Source organism: Megalops cyprinoides, chromosome 24 (assembly GCF_013368585.1).
Source record: "Megalops cyprinoides isolate fMegCyp1 chromosome 24, fMegCyp1.pri, whole genome shotgun sequence".
Taxonomy (NCBI): Eukaryota; Metazoa; Chordata; class Actinopteri; order Elopiformes; family Megalopidae; genus Megalops; species Megalops cyprinoides.
The window spans coordinates 21919987-21942305 of NC_050606.1; the positions used below are offsets into that span (position 1 = coordinate 21919987).

The 22319-nt window shown below is 44.4% G+C and overlaps 1 protein-coding gene across 1 annotated transcript in view; it reads left to right on the forward strand.

The window, feature by feature from the left end:
* Positions 1–22319, forward strand: part of LOC118770961 (receptor-type tyrosine-protein phosphatase mu-like) — a 205013-nt gene that overhangs the window by 63592 nt on the left and 119102 nt on the right. Inside the window, exons 3-6 of the mRNA XM_036518755.1 lie at positions 4108–4382; positions 11799–11877; positions 14945–15060; positions 17032–17206. Coding sequence (XP_036374648.1) covers positions 4108–4382; positions 11799–11877; positions 14945–15060; positions 17032–17206 — 645 coding nt within the window. The remainder of the gene's footprint in view (positions 1–4107; positions 4383–11798; positions 11878–14944; positions 15061–17031; positions 17207–22319) is intronic.

Sequence of the window (22319 nt, forward strand, 5' to 3'; positions counted from 1 at the left end):
AACTTACACTGAAATGTTGCCCATTCGTATGTAAATTGTGTGTTGCTACTGTTATCTAGCTAGCTAACGTTACCTCGATCTTGCATCTCACAGTCATCTGGGTGACATTGCCTAGCTAGCTCTCTTAGCTCACTACACACAGATTAAATATTAGCTAATTAAGTGTCCACCAGCTGGCTAACAGTTTGTGTAGCCTGTATGTGTTAGTGAGATATTAATTAGTATTGAAATGTTGTCCATTCATAGGTTAATCGTGTTTCAATACTGTTATCTAGCTAGCTGCTAGCTACCTCGTTCTCGCATTTGACAGTCATCAGTTATCATGACAGCTAGCTACCTAGCTTTTTTAAAATCGCTAAACATGGTTGAAATATGAATGAAGCTAAGTAGGTAGCTAAGACCAACCTTAAACACTCTGGTAACACTAAATAACTGAGTAGAAAGTAGATTTGTAGTGTGGAGTGTCCACTAGCTGGCTTAACTAGATTCATTTACCCACCCAAGCCTCGTTTTGAAATCAATATGACGACGCAGGTGAAAAAGGCGAATGAGGCGTTCTATAGATTGTTGTTTGAGGGTTGTTTGAGTTTGAGGGTATGTGCCCTAAAACTGAACAGGAGCACCAGCAAATTCTTATTGGACTATATAGTCACAGATCTGATGCTCTGCTTTAACTTTAACTTGTGTGGCTTTAACAGCTTTAACAGCTTTAACAGCAGTGACACAGACAACGCAGGTTAGTTAGTAATAAAGTGCTTTGGATCTGAGAGGCACACATAACAAAGATCTGAAGGTCTAAAGACCTGACTGAGAGTCATCACAGTGCAGATGTTCTTTCAAAAGATCTGACCGAGTATCTCCACAGCTTAGTCATTCTTCTCAAAGATCTGACCTTGGGTCACCACAGTTCAGACACTCATTCAAAAGATCTGTCTGGGTTGCCCGAGCTTCTTGAACAACAGCGTCATTGTTACAGATTATTGAATTACTGTGACATACTGGAGGTTAATAGGGCAACAGAGGGGTCACCAGGGAGGTCAAGGGGTGTCTAACACCATGCTAAACAGTTTAATCTAAGTAAGCTGTAGCACACAAGACTGGGCACGTCACTTCAGGACGGCCGTCGCTGTGCTTTGATACTCCACTGGAAATGCAAAACTACACTCCCTTTAATTACATTCAGAGTGAGCTCAGGGGATTTGTGAAAAAACATGCTCCGACCATGCAACCATTCAGATGCAGAGAAAAACTCTTATGCCCCTTTGCCCAGTGCCGTAATTTATGTTTGGAGAGAACAATTAATCACGTAGTTATTAGCGCAGATTCGGCTTGAAATCACAGCGCTCCTCAGAGTGTGCACTGATAAAACAACTCGCCACTGCGACGGACAAAGAAACTGAACACCAGCAGCCCCCGCCCTACCCTCCCCACCCCTTCACTGGGTTTCAAGATCAAAGGCAGGAGAGCTCTCTAGATCTCTCAGCTGTTTCAGGGGAGGGGGCGTTCTCAAAGTCTCAAAGAGCCAGACGGGTTTTTTTTTTCTTTTTCCAGCGCCGTCCACCAAGTTGTAAATGACACAAGTAGCATTCGTTATGTGTTTGATTGAACCAAAGAGACTTTTTGCTGAGGACTTAACAATACATCTGGGATAAGTTTACCTGCATTCCAAACATACTTGGAAGGTTTTTTACATTATCAAAGAATGATAGCTAATTGTGATTAAAAATGACATACCCTTAAATGGGAAATAGAGAATATTGGGAATTGGGTTAATTCAGATACCTCTAAATTTGCCTTGATTACCACAGTGAAGTGGGAACTCTAAATTGAAGCATGATTGGTCCACATGAGGCAGAGATGTGGATAAGCCCCTCCCCACTCAGTCATAAGGTGGGGTGTCTCTCTTAAACATGGAGTGAGAAGGGGGTCAGAGACTCCACTGTAAGACCGTAAATCCTTCTGCCAGGAAGTTGAGTTGCCATGTTGAGGTCAGCTCCTGGTTTAATGAAGGAGGCCTGCGATCTAGCAAATCAGGTTTGTTAGCATGCTCGTTAGCATTAGCATTAGTGTGCTGAGGGCTGGAGGGGGCAGTCCTCACCCCACGCTGTTTATGCCTCCTGGCCTGTCATCCCAGCTCCTCGGGACCTGCTGTGGCATGCCCTCCAAACAACCTGTAATCGCACCTTTTCCCATGATGTGAACGAGGAAGGGGAGAAAGAGTAAAGTCACCAAAGGATAGCAGCTGGAGAAGCCATTGTTGTTATCCGCGAGTGCATAAGTTTACTGCAGAAGCTGAAAGTGCAGGTGAACCTCCTGCATATGAAGCAGGTAGGAAAGGCTTGTAAGGTTATACACGTCATAGTTACCACATCTCTACATTCATCACACTCCACAATCTGACTTTACCCTCTGCAGGGGTTCTCTGCAGAAAACAAAGGGATAATGTTTGGCTGCACTCTCTTCATCAGGCTGAGCCACTGAACTAGTGAGTGCTGTGTCCTACCAGATACCTTCCTTATGATTCTTTTTCAAGTACATCTTTACTTTCTGTCTGACAACTCAGATCATGTTATAGATATACGATTAAAACAAAGGTACGTAAATTACTATTTATATATGGACATTTAAATACAGAACTGGATTTCTGGCCGTTGTCTCGGAATGTATCTCACTTCTATAAGCAATATGTACAATGCTAGTCAGCTTTGCTAGGAGTGTCCGCTAAACAAGTGCCAGGAATGACTGGACCGAGCCACTGTTATGTGAAACATGCATTTTGCGGATGCTGGGGTATAGTAGCAGTGTGATTGGGAGTGGAGGGCTCCACACGTTCTTGTTCACTCCTATTAGCATGGTTTCCTTTCGCTCAGGAGATTGAGAGACAGATTCCCTCCTGATGGCACGGTTCTGGTCCATTACCGAAGCTAATTTGTGCCTGGAAGGTCTCTTCCGCCTCGAAGCAGAAGAAGAAACAACAAGTTGCACGCTTATTTTTAATGTTATCTGTCACATTTCCTGTTTTTCCAAAATAAAGAATCTGTTCTTTGATTAATTACTGTGTCTGCCTGCACTGTTTCCCTGTAGGCTGGTGTTATGGTTTAAGGGGAAAAAAAAAATCCTCCTGCTGTTGTTTCACTGTCATTTGATGAGGAAATTAGACGATGCTTTGCCACCGAATGCAGTAAATTATTGGAAATTCCAAATCGGTCGCGTGATTAAGGTTGCTGCGATTGGTAGTTGTGTTGATTTATTCAGCGGCCGAGACGAGGCAAGCCGAAACCCGCCCCCCCTCTGAGCCCTGTAAAAAATCCACAGCCCCGACGGTTGTTTTGTTCGTGGAGCTATGTGTGGCTTTCAGAGCAGTGTCAACAGAGAGCCTGTGTGTTAGTGTTTTGGTTTCCTGGGTGTTCACGGTAACACAGAGGTATTGTGTTGTAGTTGATCATTAACGCACCTAAGATAGGAGCTCCGTTTCTGCTGGACCTGCATCTCCTCCAGGTATTCTGCACACAGAGTTAAATGTGGAGGAAGTGCTTCATACAGCTCTGTGCTGGTTTTACAGATAAAACCCGCCTACAGTGTTTGACACCAAAACCGATATTATAGGGCGACTTTTTATACAAGCATTTATTTACTTGAAAAAGGAATTCTGATTGGAAGTTTTTTATATTGTAAGGCAATGCGCATGGTTCTCTCACGTGTAGTAGGGTAACTCTCACCTAAAAAAAGCACATAATGCACCTGAGCAATTCATCGATGGAGATAAGTTTGGTGAAAACATGAGGCTTTTAAAAAGGCTAGTAAAAAATAAAAAAAATCTCATAGTGTTTCAGATGGAAAGTGGTTCATTTAAACTGTGTATCTGGTCAGTGCAGTGATTCTACAGTGATTCTGTTGTACAAGGTTCTCAGATATCTTTAGAATGTGTTACAGATATTGAACCTGGAGCGTGCTCAGAAAGTTTGGAATGGGTGAAAGTGCACCATTACCTTTCATTAGTGAGGTAATACTTTGCAAAATGCGTACCTCATATCAAATGACCTTGCGGTATCACCCAGGCCAGCGTGATTTGCCATGGTGATGCTGACCGCTGTCCCCCCCCCACAGGTTCGGCCTTCATGATGGTGAACACGTCCGGCAGGTTCACAGGCCAGAGGGCGCAGCTGCTCACGCCGCAGCTTAAGGAGAATGACACCCACTGCATCATCTTCCAGTACCTGGTGTCGGGCCGTGAGGGCACCAACCCGGGCCTCCTCAACATCTACGTTAAGGAGAACAACAGCCCGCTGGGGGTCCCTGTGTGGAACGTATCCAGGCCTGCCACTCGCACCTGGGGACAGGTGGAGCTGGCTGTCAGCACCTTCTGGCCCAACTTCTACCAGGTAAGGCCTTCAGGACCCATGGCTGTACCTACAACGCAGCCAGCTGAAGCTGTACCATGTACTCAAAGCCTGAACTTACCAGGACCAGGGCCAGAATGAGATTAGTTTCTGTCTGCCATTTCACCCTTCATAATGTCCAAGCTTTATGTTGCCTTTTTTCAATTTATTTGGCTCAAATATTTAGTGGAATTGATATGTTTTTAGAGTACATGTTGAGCATGTGGCAAAACACTAAGATATACTAATTCATCTGTTTGTCTGCCCAGAACAGTGGTATTGATGGTCAAGTCCATGTCTTGCAGAATACAGTCAGAGATATACTGTTTCTGTATCTGTAAGTTACCTAATGAAGTCATGGAAGATGCTGCTGTCTGCTGTCCAGTGTCCAGAAGCTCCCCCTCATTCATTCCATTTTTGAATTCTTGCCAGTGTGCATGGCCGTGTCTCCGAGCTTGCGGAAAGAGAGGAAGAGAGAGGGCAAATTGACCTCTTGCTTGGATGCGGCATCTGGGTTTAATTTCGGTGGGAACAAAATTGGCCCCCTGCGGAACCGGTGACTTATTTCATTATGGCCCTCTGCGTGGGGCCACGAGGAGGAGGACAAGGAGCGGGAATGCCCGCTGCTGTCGGCTGACACTGCCGCCCACACTTACCTGGAACACTAGGCGGTGAGAGAAAAGGAGCTTGGCGGGAATCATTCTCCTTTAAAGAACTCTCATGGCTAATGAGAGACCGAAGGAAGAGAGGCAGAGAACAGAGGCTTATTAAGGGAACAAAGCAAATGGCAGGTTATCTACTGTTCTCTGCCAATGAGGCTTAAGAGAACAGATCTAATTTGGGTATAGCTCCTAACTGTGTGTGATTGCAATTACGGTCAAAGCCTTAGTCCTGAGTTGTCCAAAGCCTGAGTTATCATCTGAATGTTGTTGTTCTAGGCTATGCTGTTTCTTTGCCTACCTGATTGTCTCATGTCAGGTACATTGCGTTGTTTTTTTACATTTTCATGTATCCAGCTGGATATCTATTCAACTCAGGTTAAGTTCTGGTCTGGTCAGGTGGACCGTATCAGTATCCAACCCAGGTTTCAAACCTAAAACCACCTGGTTCCAAATCCAGGTCACAGACTTCTCTCCCCTGCATACATTCAGAATTCTCTGGAACAAGAGACAAATAATTTCAGCACTGAGATATTAACAAATCTTTTTTTCTCCAATATCCTGTGAAGACAAAAATAATTAGACAACAACTGCTGATGCAGGAAACCTTCCCGGCTGAGGAAGGAGGCAGGCGAGCCTTCGTTCTGATGCGGTGGCAGCCTTGTTGATTTGGCTGTTTTTCTCTCCTAAACACAGCTGGGCTGGGCTGGCTCCTCGCTTTTAATTAACCCTTTGAGGTTTGGTCTCAGACCCAGTCCTGCACTCACTCTAGCTGCGGTGCAGTCTGTCTGCAACTTTGAGTGAGGGTTTTAGTTTGTTAAATTACATTTTCAGTAAACTCATATTGCCATGTAATAAGGGATGAAACACGTTTTGGTTCTGTTGTATAGGGGCTAACGTTCTGTATCATATAACCTGTGCCAGATGTAATCTTGGTAGACTACACTCAGTATTGGAAGTAACACCATACTCTGGTTAAAACAATATCCTGTCTCATTTAATAAACCACTTACTCTAGGAAGTGTACATCAACTTGTATTTTTTTTCAGTTATTTAAACTCACACTGATGTGTGGACGGTGTGTTTGGCTTCTGGCTTAGAGTATGCTTACTCTCTAAAAGAACATTCAAACTGCCTGGTACTGTTTGTATCAGAGCGAGATAGCAGAACAGTGACTTGTTCAGAGCTTATGCACTGGACGTCTTCACTAATGGCCAATGACAGCACTCAGTTTGAAGATGGGGATGACTTATGTCTGTCTGCTTGGGAGGATTCTTCCCAATGCTCACTTGCCAATGGAGCACTTTTGTTACCTTTGTTCTAGCCAGTTCAGTTCCGTAAGGTCAGGGTCCAGTTTGCTTACAGCAGTACATGAGCCGAAATTACAAATCCCATGCATTACATCTTCTGATTAAAAGCATCTTGACTGGGTCTGTGAAAAAAGCAGTAGTTCACCCTCCAGTTAGCTTTTAACCGGTGTGTATCTGTCTGGAGCTTGATATTAAGACTTCTGGAAAAAAGTATGTGATAATAAACCCAAGATATGCTGTTCAGTTCAGTTTAGCTTGTTTATAATGGCCAACCAAATACTCTCCCTGGGCTGTATCCATTTAGGTTTGATGCATGTCGGGATATTTGTAACATAACCAGTGTCTGCTGTAACTGACAGCTATTCATGTGTTCATGCACATGAAATGGCTACAAGGATCATTTGCAAAGCCAGTAGTTGTGATTCCTGATGACTCTCCTAGTTAAGCAATGGAAACCGTAATCTTCAAAACTATATCTAATTAGCAGTGCACAGCTAATTATAGGTATCTGTAATTGCATGGTATCCTAAGTGTTTGTCAAAATGAAACCACCTGGTACTTGGATATTACTTTGTCTTGTAATTACAGGGTAGCATTTTTTCTATCTCTCCAAATCTAAAATAAGGCAAGAGAGCTTGTGCTAATTACTTTACTGTTAGGTCAGCTACAAAAACCTCTGAGTGATTATGCCTTATAATTTTAATATGATGGTTGCAGTACACGGTGAACTGGAAAATATGTTGCTTTGGTTACCTCAATTTTACTTAATTCACTTTCGAAATGTAGAATAATGTCATATAAAGCAACAGTGGTGAAGTGCTCGGAGTTTGTTGTCAGACATGCTTTATATGAAAGATAACATCAAAATGTAGCTATACTGTAACCCAGGGAAGAAGGGGAGATGGAGAAACTCCCATTTAAAAATCAATTAATCAGTCTAATATTTAATCCTCTACTGCTACACTTAGAGACAGCACCATGGCTGGATACTCCTAGTTAGCTCTTCTGGTTTGGAAGAGGCTGGCCTAACCAGAAGAGCCTTGCAGCCGTGCAATGTGGTGGGGGGGATTAAGGAGCTGGATGCTGTCTTCAGAATATTGCAGGTTCAAGTTCCTGGAGGAATGCTGCCTGAAGAAATGGTTTAACCTGATTAAATGTCAGTGTATATCCACCTTTATTCATGCCAAACATAAAAATAAGCAGTGTATATCAGTGCAGCACATTAGCACATTTACAGAGACAAGCACCTTTTCTCTGTTTCACCCTTTGGGAATTTACTAGCCAATGAGTATACCTAATAACAAGATACTAGGGCCAACTGTAAAATTTTTGTTTAAAAAAGGAAAGTACTGATACCTGGAAACTATCCTGCTCTACAAACTAAAACAAGCCTTAAGGATTGGTGTCTGGACCAGCATTCTGTTATGACAGGAGTGACAAAGCAGACCCAAGCATCCTCACGACGCTGTGTGACATTCCACAGGAAAGCTGAAAGGAGAGGCTTTTCTCCTCTCGTAAAGGAAGGTCACAGAAAGCCAGCCTCATTCACATTCATTCACAAAAAGAGGTTCCGTTTGTTCCGTACAACATTGCTACCGTTATCCAGTGCAGAATGACAATGTGATGATGTCAACAGAGTAGGCCACAGAATGTTAGACACTTTTAATTGCAGAACAGGTGCTTTAATCTGTATGAAAATATAGTGGTCCTCTTGCAGATTGTAGCAGTTATCACCACTCTCATACAACCTATTTCATTCATATACTATTGACATTTTATATTTAATATTCCCAAAATGGCCTCTCTGAATGTAGTAATACTTGATATCTTGTGTAATGTATGCACTATATTGAGCCTTACTGTATATTCTTTATATTCTGCTTAGATTTTGGATGATATATTATTCGGGGGAATCAGGAAGGGTAGGGTTGAGGCTGTACCCTAGGATGTTAGAAACTTGCGGGGATGATGCGGTACGAATCCCACACAAAAGTGTAAGAGCCAGGTAGACTACCTGGGACATCCCAAAAAGAGTGAGCCCTACCCCCTGTTTAGAGCCGATGGCCGCCATGTTCCCCTTCCCAGTGGCCACGTGGGCACACCCCCCCAGCCAAACTCGGCCCCAATAATGGATGGGAACTGGAGTATGCGGTGTGGTTGGCGGACTGTGCGTCCACATTCAGCCTTCCAGCGATCTCCTGAGCCCCTGGACATGTTCGCGGTTTAGCCTGCCTGTCTTTGTTGAGGAACCAGGAGCAGGAAAGCGCTGTGTTTGTGTAGGCAAGGCTCCCTCATCCAGCCTCCTGAGCTGTTGCTCCAGTGCCCCCGGGCCTAGTCTGGGCTCAGGCTTGTCGCTGGGGGAGAGGGAATCTTAGGTAATGACGGTGGGCCCCTTTCCTGCCAGACACAGAGGCTGATGTATACCGTGTGTCGTGGCGTGCCGCCAAAATCTGTCTGTGGTGTGAGTTTTAACCATTTCTTTCCTCACCAACAAGGAGTACACTTTACCAGTTGTTACCAGAATGGAATGGGGACAGGGATTGTGGTTTTTTTGGTTCTGAATTGCTGGGAAGTCCAAGCACGAGATCCAAGGTCTCTGATTTGTCTGCCTGGGGAAATGAATCAATGAATCCTGGGTATTTTGTCAGCCACGGCAGTTAAAATTAAACAGTGCAAATGCCTTGCAATGGAAAGATAGCCCTCTCATTTTGCTTGTAAGTCAGTGTGTAATGGTGGTTTGGGAATAAGATTTTGCTGATTGCTGGTTTGAATTCTGGATGGGTTGCTTCTGTAGTTGTTTTATCTGAATTGTATTGGCATAAATTGACTGCATAAAGGCATAGAATGAAAATGTTATCTATGCATGTCCTTTTCTGCTGATGAAATAGGTCATGTAATGAGAGAGTTTTCTCAAATCCATCTAATGCTCAGCCCCAAAGATGTGTGAAAAGAACTACTGCAAAGCTTTGTGATAAAGAGCACAAAGTTCATGTTGTTTCTGATTGTTATGCCTGGTCATTGACTTTCCCCAATTACCACACAGAGGACCTGGTTAGACAGCCATGCAGGCCTTATTAAATGTAACACCATGGGCCATATGTATCAATCTTTGTGTACAACTTTCTGTAGGACCATGTGTACGCACAATCTCATGATTTGTGTACGGAGGTTTTTCGACAGAGTTATCAAACACCACGTATGCCTAATTGTCTTCATAAATCTGAGCGTAATTCAAATCAGTGTGAGATTATGTGCACATGAACGCGCTTAACGTCCACTCTCACAGTTGTTCTTATATGGACTGACACATGCCCTTAATTCGTCAAATTAGCATATAAAGGTCCCAGGTAAATCTGAGTGAAATGCAGAGATTGATGTTGGGGATCAATGGCAAGGCGTAAGAAAAGAAATTATTCGGACACGGAGATAGAGGTGATGGTTGATGAGGTGGAGAGGAGAAAAAATGTCCTTTTTGGAGGCCAGATTAGTGGCATTTCAAATCGACAGAAAAATGCAGTGTGGCTCAAGGTGGTGACTGCAATGAATGCAGTTTCACCACAGGTGCGTATGGTGGAGGAGGTGAAGAAGTGTTTTCGATTTACAAAAACAACTTCATCCTCTTTTGGAGCCCGTATTGCAATGTGAGGGCAGTTGATTGCGCCGATTACATTAAGAAAACCAGCCATCACTGCAAAGTGCATTTTGATATTGGCCTGTTCCTCCGCAGTATAACGATACATTATATACCTTGGAGTCATCCGGGTGATCCCTTCCCATACTATGGGCGTGATACAGCTCATTGGATTGTGATATTCCCGTCCTGTCCGCAAGCTCTCTTTTAGAATGTCCCAGTGGCGAGAAAACCCAAGGTAGTTAGAACTTGGAGATGAACCAGTATTGCATGGGTTCTCCGTGTTTCTCTGAGGAGAAGAGGCTCCAGTTCCTCACAGAAGCTGAGGAGAATGGCCCTTGGCAATCTAAAGCGACTTATTAGCCATACATCATCATTGGCGAAGAAGTCTGCCTGGTCCCTGAACACATGTTCATGCCTGATTAGGTTATTCTCGATAGCCTCTAAAAGTGCTAGCACAGCTATACTGATTGTAAATGCTTTAAGCTTATACGTTGTAATTGAGCCTGTTACGCATTAAAAATGTTTGATTACACATGGTGATCTGGGACGTTTTAATTTTTTGACTACAAGGTCCAATTACAATGTTAATATAATAATGCCAAATTGAGAGTCAGTTTTGCCATAATGTCTGACATTGCTCACAGTTTACAGCTAAACCAGTATTTCACATGGATGCATGCGCGATAACACTCATCAATGATTGACACAAGACCCGTCTACTTGCATCACTATTAGTTCCTCTTGGTGTCGCCAATCTGCAAATTACAAATTTTAAGCGTACGTCACCTCGAGAGCATGCGCAGAGGTACGCATATTTTCCTGTCAACTATTTCATAAATACCATTTTATCTGTAGAAAAGTGCTCAGCACGATTTTAGTGCGTACGCACCGTTGATACACGTGGCCCCATAACTATTTTCGGTGGATATTTCCTGATACCAGATGGAAGAATTGTGATTGGTCTTTTTCTCCTCAGCACTTATTCAGTCCACTTCACTTTAGTCATGAACAGCATGTCATTAACGAGTCATTAAGTGTCATTAAGGAATGTGACATGAAAGCGGAGATCAGCTGTCCAGAATCTAATCTCTCTCAGGTGAAGGAGGCTGAACCACAGTGGGACAAGATGGAAAACAAGCACCGCCAAGAAGTCCTCCTGCAGTGCATACACACAGACACATACTTGAATACACACACAAACACACATAGGCACATACACATACACACATACCAGCACCTATTCACATATACCCAAACACACACACACACGTATGCACACTTACATTCACACTCACACACACTCATTCAACTCTCATACGGAAATCTTTAAGTGGGCCCCTGGACTCCAGATGGGTCTTAATGGTTTTTGTGCTACTGCACTGAGTACACTTATCAAGGGAACATGCAAACAACTTCATTAAAAAGCCCCCTGTCTGAACAGGAAATGCAGAATCCATTCTCCAGGAATAGACCTTTCTGCAGGACCCAGGCTCGCAGCCGTGCCATTGTTTGGGGCAGGAAGTCACAAACTGAGTGACAGAATCGACAGTTTCCCTGAGCTGCTCACATTTACATTACTCCTTTTCCTGTTTTCCTCTGTCCTCTTCCTCCTCTTCCTCACTGCTCTCCCTCTCTTGTTTTCTTCATTGTTTTCCCTCTCTCTTCTTATTCTTCTTCCTCCTCCTCTTCATTGTTTTCCCTTTCTCCTCTTCTTCGCTGCTTTCCCTTTGTCCTCTTCCTCCTCTTCCGTCTTCCTCCTCCTCCTCCTCATGCATCTTCCTCCTCTTCCTCACAGCTCTCCCTCTCTCCTCCGCAGATTGTGTTTGAAGTGGTGACCTCGGGACAGCGTGGCCTGCTCGCCATAAAGGACGTGGTCCTCCAGGGTCACCAGTGCAGTAAGTCCGCCTGCCACATCAAAGCGAGCCGCTGAGCAGCGTGTCAGAGGCCTCCTCATCCTTAACTTGACACCTCAAAATAGCAGTCGTATCTCCCGTCCCACGGAGCGAGTGACCCACCTCTCAAAGTGCCAGGAATCCACATTATTCCCCAGTGTGATATTTATAGACAGAGAGCGAGACACATGCAAAGCCACTCCTGACTTTACTACCAAAGTGCTGCTCTTCCAGCGCCGCTAATATATCTTTTTTTGGGAAAAAGCTGGACAAGGAAGAAGCTTGATAGGATGGCAGTGCTCATGTGAGAATCACTGCTGCTCTGGCTAATGCGGAGTTACTCCCAAATCTTCATATGCTCAGATATGTGTGTGTGTGTGTGTGAGCGTGTGTACATGTGCACAAAGGAGTGTTTGTGTATTTGTGTGTATGTCTGTATGTGTGTGTATGTATGTGTGTGTATATCTATATATGCATACATGTGTTTGTGTGCATTTGTAAGCAATACGAATTCCCTTCAATAATAGAGTGAGCAGATCAGCCCGGCACACCATTAAACCAATAAAAATCTCCCCGTGGTGCGTTGCGATTACTCAAGCTTCTGAGGGTCATGGGCACATGACACATATACAGTAAGTGTTCCTGCAATAATATCCCACACTGAAGGCCAAATACCATGTTCTCAGCTTGCTTTCGCTTCCTCTCCCCTGATCCCCACTGCTCTCCTAGTACCACTGGCTCATTACTATTCCGTCTGAATCTGTCCCCCACTATCCCAAGTTGTACCCCCCATCCCCCATAGCAAAGACCCCTATTAATTAAATAAATATATATTCCATTGTACAGCATTCCAAAACCAAAAAAAAAAATCCATAAACATGTGATGCAGCATATGCAAATTTGCAATAGGAAATAGTTGATCAAAAGAGCAAATATCAAAGGAAGAGAACTTATTTTCTCAAGTGTTTCATATATGCAGATGCGATGTAAATAATACTTCAGATGGATTTATTTAGTATAATGAAAACGCAAAAGCGTTTGACCTTGTGTCTATCAAGGTTGCAGCGGCGCTAGCCTCCTTATCGTACGGCTGCTAATGTAAGTCGTTGCATTGTTACATGAAGCTGCAACGGTGCTGTGAACTGAGTAATCAATTTGCCAAATTGTACACAGTCTGTACATTAGCATTGTTCCTTAATGTCAACAACACAGAACAGTACACATTACGGATACTAAACGTTACTAAAAGCCAATATCCCTGGGCAGGTGCATCTGATATTACAAGTAAATCAAGAATATGGAATATTATTGGTGAATGAGCAGTAAAAACAGTATTCACAGAAGCCTTTATGTCTGTAAAGCCCTGAATGAAGCGAGCGGATGGATTTGCTTCAGATGGGCTCGAGAATAATGGACGGGCCAAACTAATTAAAAGTGCGCCTGAAAGTCCCCCCTAATTAAAAATGATTAAAAAGATGAAGAGGAAGACTCATTAGATGCTGATATGAAATTAGCAGTGGAGTTTCCGGGCGCTGCAGCGTGGCATGGGGAAGCAGTCTAGAGTACGGAATCAAGGTCGCGCCGGCCTGATTTTGTGGAAGACGCGGGGAGTAATTAAGAAAAAATTATATTTATATATATATATATATATATATATATATATATATATATAATATCATACACACACACTCACTCACTCATACACTCACCACGGTTTGATTAGCATGGACGTCTATCCAAAGACGTGTATCCCACCTTCCATTATAAATGCACATTGACCCAGATACAGCCTCTGCTTTGTTGTCGACTCGGCTGCCCAATTAGGGAGTATCGCAAACAACTCCGTGTATTCACTCTATGCAGAAATGCACTTATTTATCTGGTAGTGCTACTGACTGTCGCGGAACACTACGTAACACTTCTTAGCCAGTGATGTTTACCGTGTGGTGTTACAGACAAGATTTTGTTTCGACGAGCAAAACTTCTGCCGTCTGTTGTTTATTTGTCGCCACCGACCACCGCGATGCACCACACGGAAAAGGTTTTTTTTTCTTGTTTATATTAACTACTTGGTATTTTGCGTTAAATGGTATGGGTCGAGCTTGCGCTTTGAAGTGCAAAACCTCCCTCGGCTCTTTGCTGTTTCCGTAGCTGCAAGGTTGAGACTTTCTTCAGTGTCCTGAAATTGCATTTCCAAAGGGAAATATTTCACGAGGGCTTATTGTGCGGGGCGCCTGACCTTTTACTGTAGATTTCTAATTGAAAACGCCGCCCAAAGACGACTGGAAAGCAGGTGCGAGTCTCCGTCGAGTGATTGAAGCTCGGCAGCCGTCCTTTGTGACTCAGTCCTCAGACTAAGAAAATGCTGCGAAGCGGGAACGGAGAATTTGATTTGTGAGATTGAAAACTGAAAGTCAGATTAAAGTTTTTTTTTTTTGTCCTATGTGCAAGAGAAACGTGGAAAACATATTAACTCCTGAAAAGACGGACAGAAATTCGCAACCAATGTACCTACGGTATTGCAGTGTGGTATTCACTCACTTGTAAGTCACTTTGGATAAAAGCATCTTCCAAATGAATAAATGTAATGTAAATGTGAATGTATTTTCGTTTTGCAATCAAACGGTTTTTTTTTCTTAAAAGTAGAGATATAGAAAACACGTGGTCAAGTATGCAATGGGGACTAGAACAAATTGGTTCTCTGGACAGACTACTTAAAATATTCAAAACACTAAGATGTGAAAGGGGAGAGGACAGCAATACTGGGGGCAGACCTCCACAGAGATGGATTTCCTACTAATGTGGTAACATTTTAGGCCCCTGTTCATTGCCCATCTGAAACACTGATCTAATGACAGAGGGAGCAGGTGGTCCTGAGCCTTGCATGTAAATGGTTGCACTTCTGTTCATATATATATATATATATATATATATATATATATATATATATATATATATATATATATATATATATATATATATATATATATATATGCATTTCTTCCTTCTGTGTGGTATGTTGAACAGAACGGTCTTTATATTCAGTGATGCTTTCTCTTCTGTCTCACAGTGAACACCCCGCACTTCCTGCACATAAAGGGTGTGGAGGTCAACGCTGGGCAAACAGCCACTTTCCACTGCACCGTCAACGGCCGCCACCGTGAGAACTTCAACCTCTGGTTACAGGTGAGTCACACAGGGGGCAGTGTGGCATGTTTGGAGCCCGGTCTGCTGACCTGACACTAGCCATTCCTGTGGTAACACATCTCCCCTGCATCCACACAATATCCCACATCGCTCTGCAGAATTCAGCGGACTCTTAAATAGCACATAGTGTCCATTTATACTGCTGTGTATTTACTGAAGCAGCTTGAATTGAGCACCTTTCTCAAGAGTATAGTAGCAGTGCCACACCTTATCAGACATGCTCCTGTAACAAGGCGTTTCAGGGAGTTTACATCTTCTAGCTTATTATCTGTTTGTACTGCTGGATATTCACTGAAGCAGTCCTTGTTAAAGTGTACAGCTAAAGAGGCATTCTGGCAGTTCCCCATTTGGGATTTGAACCTGAGGCATACCGGTCCCTCAGCCACCGCACTGCACTGCCATCTAGGCAGTGGCTGTCGAACTCACTGTTGGGCGCTTCATCGAGCGCGATGTTGGGTCAGCTGTCAGCTGGAGCGCGGAGGGGGAGAGGTCCTGGGTGAGATCGTTTGTCACTTTAACGAACGCGTCCTCATTAGCTGGCGAGATGAAACACAAACATTAAGCGAAGTCCCCCGATGACAGTAATGAAGAAATATACGGGACGAAGGCCTGTCCCCCATCTGGCTGCTACGCGCTGTGACAGCTGCAGGAGACCTGGGGACAACGCTCGGCTGCAGCTCGTAAACAACCTCTACCTGCTGCTGCAGGAATGCACACACACACACAATTCACATTCACATACACGTACACATACATATACCCACACACACATACAAATACACACACACATAAACATACATACTTACACATAAACACACACACACACACACACGCACATGCACACACTTGCAAGCAGACAGTGGCAGATACACCCACACACACAAACAGTCATGTACACATGCAAGCACAAACAGACACATAAACATGCACACAGGGAAAACGTCACTCTGAATACTGAATACAGAGACTGCTCTGTTCAACATACCACACAGAAGAAAGAAATGTTTGGAAGTTAAAGGAGAGTATCTGATTATTTATTCTTTTTTTTCAGAGCCTATAAGCCAAGCTGTTTAAAGCTGTTAATTTTCACAATCTAGAAGACAGTGGGGAGAGGTGGACCGTTACCCAAAGGCACAAACACACACAAGCACACACACACGCATACACACATAGTCGCACAACAACACACACGTGCATACACACATAGACATGGACACAAACATACGTGCACACACATACACATGTGTGCACACACATGTTCAATGCGCACACACACTTGCATGTATGAACACAACAAACATGCAAGCACACTCATGCTCTCACATACACACAGACATGCATACACATGCTCATTCACACATTCCCAGTTAGAGAGGTGTCAGTCACTTTTAGGCAGCCTGAGATGATTTCATCAGTATGGAATCCAGATTCAGTTTTGCAGCTTTACTATACAGAGTCCAGCGTTTGATAGGATGCGTCATTTCCTTTGGTGGATGTTATAGGTTTGCTTTATTTGACTGTGTTTTTCCATGAAAAATCTGACTGTTTCATGACTGACCAAATCAGTGCGTTTCCCTGGCGATTAAGACATGCCTGGCAGCATGCTGCTTCATTATAATAAACACCTCTGGAATTTTCTAATTGTGTATGTGAGTGAGAGAGGGAGCTGGAGTATGTGTTTGTGTGTTGGAGTGAAAGTGTGTGTGTCTGTGTATATCTTTGTGTGTATGTCTGTCTGTATGTCTGTTGCAGTGAGTGTGTGTGTTGCAGTGAGCATGCGCGCACGCGTGTGTGTTTTTGTGTGTGTGTGTGTGTGTGTATGTATGTTGCAGGCAGTAAGAGAGTGCCTCTCTTTGTGTTGATGTCTGTGTATGAATGAGAGAGAATGCATCAGACTTTTTGAAAGAGCAGACAGTGCTGTTAATATCTGGTCCATTATCTCCCTACCAGGGCATCAGTGGCCGGGAGGCCCCAATGAAAGCAACCAAACCCTGGAACAACCGGCGCTTCATCGGAACGTTCGATGTGGAGAACACCACCAAGGGTGACTCTGGCCGCTACCGCTGCATTGTCCACACAGACAAAGGTGTCGGGGTGTCCAACTACGGTCAGCTGACCATAAAACGTAAGTACAGCTCTCCTTGTAAATCCCACACTTCCATCTAAAAGGACCAGCCAACGTGCTGTATACGTACAGCCCTCCTGGGCATTATGCATATACAGCTGGTTGAAAACACAATTTTTCTCTATTTTTATCTGATTTTGTTGCCTTAGAAAAAAGAGAGACGTATACACTGACATTTACGGTAATTTTTTTCCTACTTTCTGCCCTGCGGTGTCTTTCTATCGAAAGGCTGTCCTTGAGTTAATAGCGATCCGACCCGTGGATGATAAAGGCGAAGGTTGTCAATGTAACTGATATAGTTTTAAGGCCTCTCTGATGTCAGAGCCTGACTTCTCCACTTATTTTGTAAGAATTTATGGTGTAAGTTGGGTCTAAATCTTCCAATGCTTCACTTTCTTATAGCCTACAGACTGCTGCAATGGGCTTCCATATTTCTGCTCCTCAATTTTCCCCACTGTGCTATGAATTGGATTTACTGTCCGCCATTTTTTGTCTTAACAGCTCCGTGTGATTGAAAGGTTTAATCCCGGCCGGACAGATAGAGGTCTGTCAATCATTCTGAAACAGGCTCACACCCAGAGGTCTTAACCGTTTCAGGTCCGAAGTGTCACAGACCAGGGTGGCCTTCAGAGGTGCTGCTTTTTAATGTGGTGTTTAATTCAGGTGTTAAAAGGCACATGGGAGGTGCAATAAAAAATACAACCAGGGGAATGTGTTTGGTTTGACGTGCCCAGCATTTGTAAGTCGCTCTAGTGAGGCTGAATGAAGCGGTATTTGCTTGGGACGTTGAGTGAAACGCTTTCCCCGAGAGTTGATTTTCAAATATTTGATGAGGTTTTTTTTTTTCAGAAAATGTTCAAATTAATTTCAAGCACATGATTAGCTACACATGGTAACAAGCAGATTAGTTTTCAGAAAACAGACTGAGGTTTCCTTTAAGGATTCACTTAAACTGCTACCTTCTGAGAGGGGCCCTGCCTTATCCTCATCTCGCTGTTAGATTATGCAGTCATTTCAGATGAACATTAATGGAGGTTGGGTCTTTTCCAAACTGTGTAATTGGAATGCATTGCGATGACACCTAATTCCTTACGTCCAACTAAATTGGGTATTTGAGATTTTTTTTTTATCTTTTTAATTTTTTTTTTCACATGTATGATTTTCAGAACCATATTTATAATCTTTACAGCAGTCTGAGCATGATTTGGAGTGCTTTGCGTAGCTTAATTAACAAGTTTCGGCAGTTAGAAGGTTTTGTTAGTGGGGTATTAGCATTAGTGCATCTTCAAGGTTGGAGTCCCATTTGAGGAGGCTGCACAGGGAGTGTTGCTTTTCCCTGAATGCCGAGCATCAGCTGCAGGATGACAGAGGTACTAACCCTTCCAACACATTGTGCACATGTAAATCACTCACTCAGTAGCCATCTATATCCCTTTCACAATCAAGGCCTTTAAAATGGCTAGTGAGGATGTATAGTTTAAGTCTTACTGCATGCTGTTGTTAACCCTTTAGCTGCTTTTCAGCAGCGCGTCAGATAGATTGCAGACGCATTATGTGTGGCCCTGGGGCATTCCTCCCACATTAGGAATGCTGTTGCACTTGAGCTCTCCCTCTGACCACTCATTAGCATATTCAGACTCCATTGGAGCGGGAGGACAGCGAATGCCTGATTACTCAGGGCCATTGTCAGGGCATCTTCACTGGTGTCTCTGCCCACTCGTAGTGCGGCCTCTTAAAAAGGGCGGCAGCACACACAGCAGCTTGGCCCTCTCTGCTCGGCCCTCTCTGCTCATGCATGCGCTCAGATGATAATTACTCCTGGCCCAGACTCCCCCTGCGTTGCGGGGGGGTTTCGGTTACCTGAAGTCGCTCGGCGCACACTCTGTGGGAGGGAAGTGGGGATGGGGGGTGGGGGTTGGGTGACAACGGCCGTCTCCGCTAATGAGAAGATCCGGCGGGAATCAAAGGCAGAGCCCCATCGAACTCGTCACGGCTGTCCTCAAACGCAGAGCGGATCAGTCCTCCGCGCGGAAGGCCCAATTAAGGAGCAGGAAAAATAAGAGAGCCTCTTGCATCTTAGTGTGGAAGACTGAGGGTGAGGGGGATGCGATCCGCAGGAGAGAAGGGCTCCAGGCCACCACCAGGCTGCAGGGAGGCCCCAGCTGTCCGGCCGCCGGGTCAGTGCCATGGCAACAGCTGCCGCGGTGACCCCTCCTCCACTGGTACAGCTGGGGTTCCTCTGTGTCGTGCTTAGGGACAGAGGGAGAGATAAACACCTTTAGCGTCTCACTGCACGCTCTGTGGAAATGAGCTTTTGTGTGTCTGCTTTGCTTGCATGCAGATATGCAGGCTGGACGTGTGGAACATGTCTGTATTCCCCTCCTGCCAAACCTTTCTGTTCCATCCATATTACTCAGATTACTCAGTCTGTAAAACAAGAGGACATAAATGGAAACTGGTTAAGAGTAAGTTTCGCACTGATATAAGGAAATATTATTTTACACAAAGAGTTATCAATACATGGAATAGGTTGCCAGGTCATGTAGTTGAGGCAGAGACCCTTGCTGTGTTCAAGTCTAGATGCAGTTTTGGATACTCTTTAATTAAGAAATGGCGAGCTTAGTTGGGCCGAATGGTCTGTTTTTGTCATAATATGTTCTGATGTACTCTCTGCTCACCAAACACATTGCAGATATGAATGTACTACTGACACAAACTGTGATCTTCAGTTACCACCCTAAAAATATCAAATAATCATATACTACTAATACTAATACTACTATCAGTAGTGGAAATGCTATTATAAGTATGACGATTATAACTACCACTGCTGCTGCTATTACTACTACTGTTAATAACCACGATCATCACCATCACCATCATCATCATATTCTTACAGATAAAAATCAGAAGAATAAAATTATTATTATTATTATTATTATTATCATCATTATTTATTAATACTACTACTAATAATAAAAATAATGATAACAATAATAATAATAATTGTCTAATTTCAGATTGAATTTCACTCACTCACTTTCAGAGGAGTATATACCTCCAGTGAAGGCATTCGTGCAAATTTGGGCCTCTTTCACCAGGTTTACTGTACAGTGGTTAGCTTTTATTGAATACAAGCTTGCAAAAAACAGAAATAAGGCCAGGTGAGTGGTGGGGTCATTATGGGAGTCATCGTGGTTAGAAAAGGCGATGAAGAACAGGTCACATGAGACTCACTTGAACAGTGCGGCCTTTGTGCTGGCATTATGCTCTGCATCACTGACCGAGGGCAAAGGCGATTGGCGGGGTGGCTCCTGGGGGCAGCAAGCAGGGCCAGCCTCAGAGCACCACCGATCAGAGCCAGAGACTCAGCAGCCTGCCTGACGGTACCTCCTCTGCAAACCCTCCCCAAAATCCACTGAGCTGCTTGATCGAAGCACCGCTTTATCTCAGGTTAATCCGGCGCGGCCGCTGAGCCACCTGGAGCCGGCCGCGAGCGCCCCGCCGGCTGAGCGGAGGAGGGGATTTGCGGCAGAACAGACGCCCCGCTCACCGGGTGCATGTTTCCGGGGGGGGGGGGGGGGGGACCACGACAGCCCGCGAGACACAGGCCTGTCCGAGACACGGGCTGGGATTAGGGGGGTTCAGGGGAGGTGATGTTTGACTCACAGAGGAGAAGCCGGGATTAGTCCTGTGTTTCGGGGCCAGCGGGCAGGGTCGGGGCGGGACAGCCATCTGCAGACGCTCGACCTTCATCCCGAGTTAGCCCCCCCTCCACGCCCCTCCCCCTGGAGCCACCAGTCACCCGGAACGCCTCTGGATTTGTTTCCATAAAGACCTAATTACCAGCCTTCAGATGGCTAACTGTGTTATTCTGTCATACGTGTGCTTTTAGTGTAATTCACTTAGCCTCCTTCAGAGCGGCGGCCGGCCCCGCCAACACGGCCGACGCGGGAGTCGTGGGGGGGGGGGGGGGGTTAACGCCGGCTCTCGCGTGTCCCCGCCACAAAATTGACGGCTGCAGTGTTCTGATGACAGGTAGAAACAAAGGACATCAGACAGTGTGTGACACGCCGGTCTCGTCCATTTATAAAATTGACACGAGACGTGAATTGTGTTTCACTCACACGGATGAATGTCACAATAAATATGATGAATAGTCTATTGCTACACTGCTTATGGTCTTTCTCTGTGGCTTAAATCAATACCCTTTCCCTTAAACGCGGGCAAGTAAAATCCCAATCTTCCAAGGCTGTCATGTTTTTGATTGTAGCTTTTTCCATTTCGCCTCACTCTAGGTCTTTAACACTTGGTGTCAGTAGGTATATAAGCAATAAGTCTCTGTCATAATTAGGGGATAATTAAAGCAAACTTGTAAGAACCTGTAAAAATGCTAGCTGAGAAGCCTTGAGTTTTACCTACAACCCTGTGGAGGATTTGCTCACCATTTGCATACAGCAACAACAGTTTTATCCATCTCCCCAATAGTCGAATTTATTAAAATTCATATCCTAATAAGCTTGAAATAGTTTGTAATAATAACCAATTAATTTCGCTTTATTAAATGCTAATTGAATCCCCTCCAACCCATGCAAACTCACGCTGTAATATAGCCTCGGATCCTATGCCGCGGCCAGAAATATGTCACTGCACCGCACCCCACCCCCACCCATCCTACACCCCCAGTTTGTCATTCTTTGCAAGACGACAAAACGTGGCAGCCAAAAAGAATGAGCGGGGAATTGTGGGAGAGTGGGACGGCGACGGAGCGGGAGATGACAGGCGACGAGCTGGGCTGACAGCGGCGGCTTTGATTCCACGCGCGAGAGCGGCGTCCCCCGGTAACCGCCGTCCAGACGTTTACAAGACAAAGGAACAAGCAGGATGGATCATTTACATGCAGAATAAAGAGAGGCGCCTGTGCCACATTTACATAACAGAGGGAAATTTGTTTTATTTGTACAATTTTGCTTAATTGATTTTTAGCTCTAATGGGTCATTATTGCTCAGCTTTGTACTTGTACAAAGGACTCGGTGTAACAGTTTTTCGGAAATGGGTCACAGGAGAAATGGAGCGCAACCAGGGGGGTGAGGAGTATCAAATTCGAGGCCG